General features: G+C 39.4%; 1 protein-coding gene across 3 annotated transcripts in view; it reads right to left on the bottom strand.

Annotated features, from left to right (window-relative positions):
- The window catches only part of LOC136835492 (ATP-dependent RNA helicase DDX54), a 241,468-nt gene that overhangs the window by 39,835 nt on the left and 188,586 nt on the right, over window positions 1–13,047 (bottom strand). For all 3 annotated transcript variants that reach the window (XM_067099067.1, XM_067099068.1, XM_067099069.1), the window contains exon 13: window positions 8,440–8,601. In XM_067099067.1, the coding sequence (XP_066955168.1) occupies window positions 8,440–8,601 (162 nt within the window). The remainder of the gene's footprint in view (window positions 1–8,439; window positions 8,602–13,047) is intronic.

Here is a 13,047-nt window from a genome sequence, read left to right as displayed (position 1 = left end):
ATTCAATCATTTACCTTCATTTTGCAACCAATTGGAAGTCTCTAGCACAATATTTCGATTTATGGTGAATTTCTGAAAAAACTTTTTCCTTACGTCCGGCCAGAAATTCTTTCATCACGTTGTCGTAATGTTTGCACTGTTTTATATTAGTCGTTACATAAAGTTTTATATATGGAAATGTGCGCAATTTCATGGAGAATACAACAGAAAATAACTCATGGTTGTAGCTTTTATCAGTTTTGAAATATTTTCATATAAATCACGATAACTGCCAAAATTTCAACCTTGGGTCAACTTTAACTCGACCGAAATGGTAAAAAAACAAATTATAAGCTAAAATTCTTACATTCTAGTAATATTCAATCATGTACCTTCATTTTGCAACAAACTGGAAGTCTCTAGCACAATATTTCGATTTATGGTGAATTTCTGAAAAAAAAAATTTTTTTCCTTACGTCTGCACAGAGGTAACTCGGCGAACATCTCAGAAATTCTTTCATCATGTTGTCGTAATGTTTGCATCGTTTTTACATTAGTCATTACATAAACTTTTATATATGAAAATGTGCAATTTCATGTAGAATACAAAAGAAAATAGCTCATGGTTGTAGCTTTTATCAGTTTTGAAATATTTTCACATAAATCACGATAACTGCCAAAATTTCAACCTTCGGTCAACTTTAACTTTCGACCCTGTTGGTAAAAAAAAAAACGCAATTGTAAGCTAAAACTCTTACATTCTAGTAATATTCAATCGTTTAACTTCATTTTGCAATAAATTGGAAGTCTCTAGCACAATATTTCGATTTATGGTGAATTTAAAAAAACATTTTCCTTACATCTGCGCATTAACTCGGCGAACATCTCAGAAATTCTTTAGTCTCGTTGTCGTAATATTTGCACCATTTTATATTAGTCGTTACATAAAGTTTTATATATGAAAATGTGCGCAGTTTCATGTACAATACAACAAAAAATAACTCATGGTTTTAGCTTTTATCGGTTTTGAAATATTTCCATATAAATCACGATAAATAGATAAAATTCGACTTTCAGTCAACTTTAACTCGACCGAAATGGTCGAAAACTGCAATTGTAAGCTAAAACACTTACAGTCTAGTAATATTCAATCAATTAGCTTCATTTTTCAACAAACAGGAAGTCTCTAGCACAATATTTCGATTTATGGTGAATTTTTGAAAAAACATTTTTTTTACGTCCGCGTGTTACAATTCATGCATCATTTTGTGATAATATTTTCTCTGTGTTGCTTTGATCGTTTTACAATTTGTTATATACCAAAATCATCGCAATTTAGTGTACAATACAACTAAAAAAAAGGAACTCATTAGCTTTAACTGCTTTGCTTACAGCGCGATTTGTATACAATTATATACGAGTTTTTTTTCGCTGTCATATATTCCAATATTTATATATGATAATGATATTTTTTTCATTTCTGATGGTTGCATACTAAACTTCAGGCAATGACAAAAAAATGAGCCAAAAATGAACTCTTAATCTTAAAAACTAAGCGTGCTGTGATTTTTTTAAAAAACTTTTTTTCCGCTTCGGCGCTAACTCACCGAACGCCGCCAGCATACGGGAGACGTTTTTGTAAATAGGGCTTCGGCATTAAAGGGTTAATCTGGTTCTATCACTAATGCAGCTTTAATTTCAGCTAGCGCAACTTCAAATTTCCTGGGTAACTGCACCAACCTGCCTCTACTTATTGTTGGCGCTACTTGTGTGTATGTATATATCCTCCACACACAATTGCGTTTATCCTTTGGGTTGAAAAAAAAATGAAAAAATGCAGTAAAAATATAAATGAGAATAACGTAAAATATAAGAAAATCATAAGCGTAAGAATATAAAGCAAAGCTGTAGCAAGTTTGTAAAGTCCCCACTCAACGGGTTCTCTATGACGAACATCCCATTTTCTGCGGTGCCTTCACATGCAACCTAAAGTCAGACGAACACAATCTTATTATCATTATTTTGAATTGTATATTTATTATCTGTTCATCTGCCCTTGTACCACGTATAAGTGACAGAGTATTTTTATGTCCAGCCAGTTATTGTTAATCATCATGTTTTCTGTATGTACCTGTCCTGTTTTGTGTAGAGAAATAGTTTGACCTCAGGTCACCTGTAAATTTTTGTACCCACGGTCTCTGCGTATACACAGACGTCAGCATGCTGCTTTATAAGAGGGTCGCTTCATCAATAAACCAGCAGTACTTGTCTTCCTGCTCATTATTTCGCACCTCTCTAACAGTGGTGACCCCGGAGTGGTTCCTGGAGCCATTAACGGACCCACACGGTGACTTAGTCTTGGCCCAATGAACCAAACCACGTCCCTAACCGACTAACTACGGCGCTCTAACAAAGCGTTTGGGCATTAACCGACCCTCGTCAGCAAATCACCAGTGTCCTTAGCGGACCCACACAGCACGCTCCCAAGCGTGTATTGACGTGTATTCCCACACTCCAAGTGAGAACGCGGAATGAGCATGGACACAGACATCCCCAACCACATACAAATTACCACGAACTTCTTGAGGCAGACGTCTCCCTCGCGCTCCTCCACGCTGGTACCCGCTCCCCGTGCGATGCCCCCTCCTGACGGACCAACCAAGGGCGGCCCTCAGCATAAAGCTGCCGCCATTCACCCATCAGAACCCAGCGTCCTGGCTCTACAGGGTCGAGGGGCGACTTAGGGTGGCAAGCCTGACCGACGAGGTGTTGAAGGTGGACATCGCCATCAACGCCCTACCGGAGGAGATAAACAAGGAGGTCGCCCTGTGGGTGACGACAACGATGAGCCCTTCCACCTTCCAGGAGTTAAAAGGCCACTCTCGTCGAGACCTGCTCCCTGCCGGTCTCCAAGAGAGCCACCTGCGCCCTCGACCTTACCATCAACCCCTGCCAGGACACAAACCCCTTGGAGGTATGGCATGCCCTCCAGGACCTCCTCCTCCTCCCCAAGACTGACAGCAGCGGCAGGCGCAAAGAGATTAGCCTGTTGAGGGAGATCCTCCAGCAGCAGCTACTCCCAGAGGTCCGTGGGCAGATCACAGAACCATACACCCGGCCGGTCGAGGACCTGATCAGGGTGGTGCAGGAGCTGACGGACTCCAAGAGGGCGGCGAAGCGGGCGTCCACGCCTGAACACCCCATCAACTGCCTCCAGCCGGAGGACCCCATCACAGAGGACATCAATGCTGTTGACAGGAAGAGGACACCCAACCACCAGAAGAAGGAAAGGCCATGGCTTTGCTATTACCACCAGAGGTTCGGTAAAGCTGCCCAAAATTACGAAGCCCCTTGCCTTTTCTCCCCTCCAAAAAACGGGGGAAGTGGCAGCCACCCTCACAGGCCACCATGGCAGCAGCATCTGAAACACCCAGGGGCCCTGCACCAGTAGGCTTCTACGTCCGCGACACCATCTCCGGCAGGATGAGGCTGATCGCCACTGGGGCCATGCGGCCAGTGTTCCTGCCTTCCAGAAAGGACCGCAGACATCCGCCGGACCTGGCTGCCTCCCTGACTGCCGCAAACGGGTCCCCCATCCTTTCCTACAGCACCAGGCTCCTGTCGTTCTCCATCCTTGGCCGGAGGTACAGGTGGAACTTCATTGTAGCGGACGTTAGGACCCCACTCCTGGGCGCGGACTTCCTCGCCCACCTCAGACTGGCAGTTGACGTCAGCTGCATGCACCTGCTGGACACAGAGTCATGCCAGTCCCTGCCCTTGTCGCTGGGCCCCAGGGAGCCCACAATCTGTTTCGTAGCTCCCCACCAGTACGGCTTCCTCCTGAAGGAATTCCCAGACGTGTTCAAACCCGAGCTTCGTCAGGTGACCGGGGCCCCTGCCAAACACAGGATATATCATCACATCAAGACAAGGGGGCCCCCGACGCACGCAAAGTTCCAGAGGCTTCCCCTACAGCACCTTCAGGAGGCCAAGAAGGCATCGTTGTCATTCCGATGTAACTGCCGAATGACAACAATGCGTTTTTCGAAGAGTGTCCTGCCATGCACAAGAGGGAGCAATCTTCAATCATGCAAAAACTGCCCACAACCAGAGAATTAAACGACAAGACATTATTCCAAACATCGACATTATAGATCAAGCATCAGACCATCGCCAACTGCGCCTCTTGGAAGCCTTGCATATAGGAAAAGAAAGACCATCATTGAACATCACGCAAGAGACTTTTCTTCTTCCTACAGCTACCAAGAGACACGCAACGAGCGCCCCACGCAACGCGACCATTGAACAGGATTCATCATTCAAAGGAAGTGCCTATCAAAATTCCCCTGCTCCTTCCCATCGATGCAGGCTTGCATGCAAAACAGACCATCAACACACAAAATGCAGCTTAGAGCTAGAAGGAATGCCCACAGGCCTCCAATGATAATTCAGCACCAAATTTGACCCCGCCCACCACTCATATAAAAGCCGATCTAACTCGTTACACATTTAGTTTGTCTTCACCAATGTCCTGATGATGACCAATGAGATGGTCAAAACATGTAGACTATGAATATACAAGATATAAGCAAATATAATCTTTGACTAATATCCCAATTTAGACAAATATGGATATGATGAAGTGTTACTTATTTGAAAGACATCAGATAAAACAGACTAACCCTTAAACGCTGACTGAACGTATCGTAAGTCGACTAAAATTGTCTGTCGGGTGACAAGTGGACGTACCGTACTCCGACTACAAAAAATTTCAACCTTCAGTCAAATTTGACTCGACCAAAATGGTAAAAAAAGGCAATTGTAAGCCAAAACTCTTACATTCTAGTAATATTCAATCATTTACCTTCATTTTGCAACAAATTGGAAGTCTAGCACAATATTTCGGTTTATGGTGAATTTTTGAAAAAAAACTTTTTCCTTACGTCCGCATGTGGTAACTCGGCCGAACATCTTAGAAATTCTTTCATCACTTTGTTCTAATGTTTGCACTGTTTTATATTAGTCATTACATAAAGTTTTATATACGAAAATGTGTGCAATTTCATGTAGAATACAACAAAAAATAACTAATGGTTGTAGCTTTTATCAGTTTTGAAATATTTTCATATAAATCACGATAAGTGCCAAAATTTCAACCTCCGGTCAACTTTGACTCGACCGAAATGGTCGAAAAACGCAATTGTAAGCTAAAACTCTTACATTCTAGTAATAATCATTTACCTTCATTTTGCAACAAATTGGAAGTCTCTAGCACAATATTTCGATTTATGGTGAATTTCTGAAAAAAAACTTTTTACCTTTTATATTAGTCGTTACATAAAGTTTTATATATGAAAATCCGTGACCAGCGACCAAAAATAAAATCGGCTGAACATCTCAGAAATTCTTTTGTCACTTTGTCGTAATGTTTGCACCATTTTATATTAATCGTTACATAAAGTTTTATATATGAAAATGTGCGCCAAATTCATGTAGAATACAACAAAAAATAACTCATGGTTGTAGCTTTTATCAGTTTTGAAATATTTTCATATAAATCATGATAAATAGAAAAAATTCGACCTTCGGTCAACTTTAACTCGACTCAAATGGTCGAAAACTGCAATTGTAAGCTAAACCACTTACAGTCTAGTAATATTCAATCAATTACCTTCATTTTGCAACAAACGGGAAGTCTCTAGCACAATATTTCGATTTATGGTGAATTTTTGAAAAAAACTTTTTTTTATGTCTGCACGTTATGAATTCATGCATCATTTTGTGATAATATTTTCTCTGTGTTGCTTTGATCGTTTTACAATTTGTTATATACCAAAATCATCACAATTTAGTGTACAATACAAAGAAAATAAAAATAACTCATTAGCTTTAACTGTTTTGCTCACAGCGCGATTTGTATACAATTATATGAAATTTTTTTTTTGCGCTGTCATATATTTCAATATTTATATATGAAATTTTTTTTATTTCTGATGGTTGCATGCTAAACTTCAGGCAATGACAAAAAAAAAGGAGCCAAAAATGAACTCACAATCTTAAAAACTAAGCGTGCTGTGATTTTTTGAAAAAAACTTTTTTTCCGCTAACTCCCGAATGCCGCCGGCATTTAAGGACTAATAATAAAGATGCTTGTGTCAGTGAAATTGCAAATATTGTAAGTAACAAAACTGAGTCAGTGTGGAAGAAAGCCTCAATTCCCGGTGTTTCACGTGACCGCACTAAACAAATGATAATAGACTATCACAAGAAGTATCAATGTATTCTGAAACCAATGAAAAGCAGGAGAGATGTACCATCATATACACGTAAGTGTTCTGAATTTAGAAATAAAGCAAGAAGCACCTTGTTTGATGTTGCCTGTTGTAAATGCAAGTCCTTTTTTGACTGTGCTTGTGTGAAAGAAAAAGAGGTGCCTCAAAGAGAACACAAATTGTTATCTGACCAGCGCATTGAAAGGAAAATGGTGATAAGTGCAGTTGATAAAGTAGTCTCACAACGAAACCAACTCACATCTGAGAGGAAAAGCAGACTAGACCTTTTTTATGCAGCACAGCAGAACACATTGAGAACAGATGAAGCTAATTTACCATATGATTCATCATCGTTCCCAGAATGTAAGACGAAAGATGAAAGAGACCCCGAATACTCCACTCCTAAGTCCCTGAAAAGAAGGAAAGCAACTAGAACCTCTCCCTCTTCACGGAAACGCTTGCATTTTCCTTCCTTAGCATCAGCCTGTGATCGTACAGGTATATCAGATCATGCTGCTGCCATTATTTCTAGTTCTGTGCTACATGACATAGCAAGTTCTTGCAAGGCAAGTTCTTCTTTTATAACAGATCGCTCAAGAGTTTGAAGAGAAAGACAGCGACAACGAGTGTCTCTACAAACACAACTTGGCTCTGAAAAGTCATTGATCAGCATCTATTTTGATGGTAGGAAGGATAACACATTAACTCAAGAAAAGATAGGAGGTAACAGTTATCGAAAGATGACCCAAGAACATATACAGGTATCTTTAGTAAAAGAACCTGGATCAAAATACCTGGGACATACAACAGTTCACTCAGTTCTGCAAGAGCAATTTCACACTCTTTCTTGATACTAACTTCTATATATAGTTTTTCCCCTCCCAATCCATGACGTGATTATTCTCCCAACAATGTTAGCCCTTTGTTGGCCGAGTCGCTTGAGCTTCAGACTGTTACTCGATGGGCCGGAGTTCAATTCCCATGGCCGGCTGACGAAGAGTTAGAGGAATTTATTTCTGGTGATAGAAATTAATTTCTCGCTATAATGTGGTTCGGATTCCACAATAAGCTGTAGGTCCCGTCGCTAAGTAACCAATTGGTTCTTAGCCACGTAAAATAAGTCTAATCCTTCAGGCCAGTCCTAGGAGAGCTGTTAATCAGCTCAGTGGTCTGGTAAAACTAAGGTATACATATAATCCCAACAATGTTTAGCAATAGCACGGGATGAAGGACATTAGATTGCAAGAACATAAAAAAGCGGTTAGAGACTTCGATCAACAGAGCACTATTGCTAAACATTGTTGGGAGAATAATCACATCATGGAATGGGAGGGGGCTTTGATAAATATTGGCAAAACATTAGATGGCATTAAGCCTTTGTGCAGGAGGACTGGCTAGTCTGTCATTCCATAAATTTAAATTTCAGGCAGTTTCTCGAGGCCCCTGATACTGTGTCTCCCTCATCTCTCCCTGCATAGGTTGTCGAAGTGGCAGTTGTCGCAGAAACAACAGGCACCGATGTCTTTTTAAGAAAAACAAGTATTTTTATTCAGGTGGCTGAAGAGGACCGTTGTGCAAATGGTCGAAACCTCCCTTGTTTTTTTCCCTTTTTTTGTAATTTTTCTATCTTGAAAAATACAGTTTATTAGTTACATTATTGTGGCATTTTTACTCATTCTTCAGAATAGTTGACACTGATTTTGCCATAAGAAGATCAAAGACTTATCATCCTTATGAAGCCAAGAGACTGAAGGTTCCCTGAGGGGTTGTGATGGGCATGGTAGGTTAAAAAGCTATATACAATCTGGTAAAGAATCCCCACTAAAAATGACTTGCCTTGCAAAACACATAGACATGCATGTTCTTCATCAGAGTAATCTACTTATATGACTTGGTCCTGAAGACAGTTAGACCCTAGTCTCCTTGGTTGGAAGTTAGGGATAGCCATGAGAACTCAGGGTACCTAAAGGAACTGAAGGTCCTGCTGGTGGGGTCATTGGAAAAGTAAGGAACAGCAACAGACTATCAAGTGAAGTTGGAAAAATCTCTGGCAATGATAACCTTTTGATAAAACATCAAAATGTCTACTGATTGTGAGCCCATACTTAAAAATTAAATAACAAACTTGGTTATACAATAACACAGTAATAATCTGTTAAACACAAAAAGATTCAGGAAGATACAATACCTTTTGGGCAGACACCTCCATTTCTTGTTTTGCCATTCGTCTCATTTCTAAATCTCTATGAAAAGATTTAATCTTGTTTTCATCATATTCCCTCTTTTCCTTCATATTACAATATACAACTGACTGCTTATCATGACGATTCTTACTCATCTCAAACACAGTCTGAAAAAAAGTGATGAATATGTGAAAGCACAAATTTTTAAAATTATTATCAATGAACTTAATAGCAGAAAACAGCTCTGGTAAGAAAAAGGTGGATGCACTACACACACATACACACAAACACATATAATTACTCAGTCCAAAACCTGTTTTTAAGTGAAGTGGTAACCCATCAGTAAAAACACTAAACAGTCTAACAGTTCTAAACTACCACAGTAAATTTGCAGTTTCTAAAAAAAAAAAAAAAAATTCCATGAAGTTTTATGAACTGAATATCTTAATCATGTTTTGAGAACTGAATATCTTAATCATGAGTTAAATATTGTACTGTCATAACAACAATGAAATATCAAGCAATAGGAAGCCTGGTAAGTGAAAAGGATTCTCAAATGGGAGTTTTTATAATAGTTCAAGGGGTATTTTGTATTCAAACAATCTAATTGAAATGTGATTCAACCAGGATATAAAAACCAAGTTTATTTCAACACAACCCCATCAATCATATAAATACCTACATTCGTGGTCCTATTAGCTGCAATAAATCAATAACAGGATTTTGTGGGCAGTGAATTCTTATCATAAGCAATGGATCTGACTGAAAACAACTTACTTCACCATAAACTCATTAATTGTAAGTAGCCTCAATTACAATTTACAGGTGGGAAGGCTCAAGCTCCTTAACCCAAGAATTGGCTCACTGAGACATACAGGATCCATTTACGCTCAAATAGAAAGTCATACTGGTTAAGCCATAAAGCCAAAGCCCTATTACAGTAAACCCAAGAGCCTCATAATTTTTAGGTCAATGGGGTCATATTGGAGAGGCTGACAGCACTTACACATTACTTACGGTACAGAAGAAAGTAGCCCCAAAAAATCTGTCTAAAAGTCTGCCATAACAAATCATCTCACAAGGACTAAAGTGAAGACAGTAAGCATACTGAATCAGGAATTTCAATTAAAGCAGGTAAACCTTGAACTGCTGCTATTAAGGCCTCTGAGTATGAGTCTAGCCAGCGTCACTTTCCTAAGATTAGAGCTCAGGAAGTTTTTGAAACCTTCACATGGCTGATTTTGGGGACAAGCCCTCACAACAGCTTAGTTAAGATAATGAGACCATATGTTCTTGCCTTTTGGAACATCCTAATGACAGGAGCAGTATGGACATACTTTCCTTGGTGTCATTTGTTCTTTGAAGATATGGATGGGTTGCTCTGGTTGAACAAACATAAAGGTCCTCTTCAATGTTGGCATGCGATAATAGTGGTGAAACAGAAAACAGAGTGGTGTATTAGTGCTGACTACTTGGGGTTTGCATCTTTGCTACAAAGTCAGCTGCAAACAACAGAGCTACTGACCTCCATTTCTTGGTATAAATTCCTGTATTGGAGAGAAAATGAAGTTCACTGACCTACCTAAATGATGAAAAAGACCAAAGATCATCTTCAATGAAAAGCCACATTTAGATGAATCATCTTCTAAGGACCATTCCTATTAATATAGTTGAAATAATCTTTCAAGTTTCACTGAAAAAGCCATGACAAGTCCTAAAATTGCAAAAATTTTAGAAAGTGTGGTCCTATATTTTTTAATAGCTGAACCATCAGTTTCTGACACTTCAACAAGAAAAAAATCAGATAAGAATGGAAAGGAAGCACTTAGTGGATTAATACTCCTTTGCACAGCACCTACTGAAAAACAGATGCAATTTTGCTTGGTAGAGGTTGAGGGTTAAAACTCTGAGGCTTGTCAATAGTTTTGACTGAGTCTGGACTTTGGTGAATAACTTATGTTGGAATATCTAACATCCCTGGGTTCCTGTGGAACCGGCATAATTAAGGGGAACACTGAAGCTCCTGGAACCAGGAATTTCTCTTGGGGATTCTAACAGCAGTGACAGAAGGCTGGCAAACAATTCTTTCTCTAACCAAAGTGCCACAAGTCACTGACAGATCTTTAGCACCCCATCCTTAGACCCTTACTACCTAAATTATGTTGAATGGAAGGAAGGCATACACTTCTAGGCCATCACATGTGTTCACAATGACATCTACCTTCAAGCTGCTGGGACCAAGAAAGTGTAGAAAAAGTTGAAGTCTTGTGATTGATCCATTAAGTGGTGGTGCCTACAAGCTGTCGCAGGGCCTTAAAGACATCTGGATGTAGTCATCATTCAACAGGTAAGACTATTCTTTCTACGAAGGCTGTTTGCAGCCAAGCTGTGACTTCTTGGAGAAGTTTTTGGATGATTTCTACTTTGTTGGCCTCCATCCAAATGAAAATTGTGACTGCCAGGTAAGAAAGTTTTTTTTTTTTTTTTTTCTTTTATCACCTTGATTACTTTAGTAAACTACAGTGGTCATATTGCCTGCCACTATCCCAAACATTTTGTCACTCCCAAAAATGGCAAAAGCTTGAAGACCAACACAGATTGATTTCTATTCAAGTCCATGCAGCTTGCAAAGTCTCAAGACGCAGGCTTCCATTATCTGAGTACAGTACCTGTGAAAAGTAAAACCTGTTGGGATGAAGGAACCGGTGGAACTCCTACCCTGGTGTTTTGAGTATATTACTAATAAATAGTTTAACCAGACCACTGAGTTAATCACCAATGGAGAGTTATATAAGTTGTGAAGTTTCTTTAAATATATATATTTTGAAGAAATAGTTTGAATATTTATCACAATAAGCCAACAGTATCAGGAACGTTGATTTTCAGCCAATCAGGAACTACCCAAGCACATGTGCCACATCTTCACCCATGGGTGGAAAAATGAACTGAAACTGACTACTGTATAGGTGCCCTATTGCCTCCTCTTGGAGCAATTCGCTTCCTCCTTGTTCAAAGTCTACCGTTTCGCCTGTTCCAACTACAGTACATCTATTGCTTGTTCTCCCACCACTGGCCCCTCTGGACTTGGTGCCTGTTCATATTCACCTAATTTTCCTTGAGTCCCAAGGTGGAGAGATTTGACTCTGTCAGGACTAAGTTTTGGCATTGGAGATACAGAAAAGAAGACTGCAAAAGATTTACACATCCTCCAGGATGATACACCCATTTTCTAAATTTTCCATTGGGTTTGTAAAATAGTATCCAGCGAGGCTTCTGTGCAAAGCTTCTGTAGCTGCTCTATGTAATGCCGGCTACAAGAATTGAGTTTCCACTAGCTAAGTACCTGGCCTATATTAATAAAGACATCATGCAATACATGGCTGGCCAAGGTTACAGTAGAGGTTACTACAGGTCTTGAAATCAGACAACGATTCACCTTTTTCAGGTCAACACTTCAGGAGATTCCTTGGGATCCAAGGCTGCTCTTCATAGACTTATTTCCCTTTTCTAGCAATGTAAGCTACTGCCCATAAGGCCTTGCCTCCTTTAGAATTCACTCCACTAGGTAGATTACCTTGAAGATGGACACCTGCAGGGGCTTTGGATTAATTAATTATGAAATTTAGGTCTTGAAGATAAAGCACCGGAACCCATCTGGATTACTCAGCACTGTAATGTAGGTGAAATATATAAATTAATGATATGATTGATAATGAATAGGTGAGTGATGAAATACTAGTGAAATTCAGTGTTAAAATATGAACGTAAAAAATGATGAATATTAGATAAAACCAACAAAAAATATATAAAACTTTTATATTTAAAATATATACTTTGCATAAAATAAATGACTTAAACCTTTATTAAATACAGTATACTAAAATCATATCTCATTAAAATAACCAGATTCTTCCAGATAACCAATACGGTTATCTACCTCAACGTCATCATTTAAAATATCTAAAATAGTCTCCCCAGCTAATAAGTACTTTGCCCTAAGGCGACTATATCTAGGACAGTGCACCAGCATGTGTTCAAAGGATAGCTGACCACCACATTGAGCACAAACTGGGGCACTGGCTCCCTCTAAAATATAGCTATGGGTGAAGCAGGTATGGCCAATCCTAAGCCTTGTCAGGATGATCTCGAATCTTCTGTTACGATTAAAACCCAAACTCCAAAAATCGATACTTTTTCTGATACTTCTGTACTGTACTTCCTATTTGTGGATAAAATGGGGGAAATCAATCTCTGCTGCCATTTCATATGAATGCATCGCCTGATAACTGGATGCATTTCCAAATGTGGCACCTCATTAGTTAAGATATCACATCTGGCAGCATCCTTTGCTTTACTATCAGCCAGTTCGTTCCCTTCTAGACCAGAGTGCCCAAGAATCCAACAAAACTTAACTGATTAGTGGCAAACAGAAAGATAAAAGAGCCATTTCTGAGCCTTTTGAATTATTGGATGGGTAGGGTTAAACTTCTTTAGGGCTTCTAAAACTCTCCTTGAGTCACTATATATTACAGTGGATTTAAATTTATCAGATGCAATATTTAAAGCATCAACTATGGCTGCTGCTTCAGCAGTGAATATGGATGAGGAGTCTG

This window comes from Macrobrachium rosenbergii, chromosome 55, assembly GCF_040412425.1.
Source record: "Macrobrachium rosenbergii isolate ZJJX-2024 chromosome 55, ASM4041242v1, whole genome shotgun sequence".
Lineage (NCBI taxonomy): Eukaryota > Metazoa > Arthropoda > Malacostraca > Decapoda > Palaemonidae > Macrobrachium > Macrobrachium rosenbergii.
Note: the sequence above shows the minus strand (reverse complement) of the source record. Positions and strands in the feature narration are given on the sequence as shown.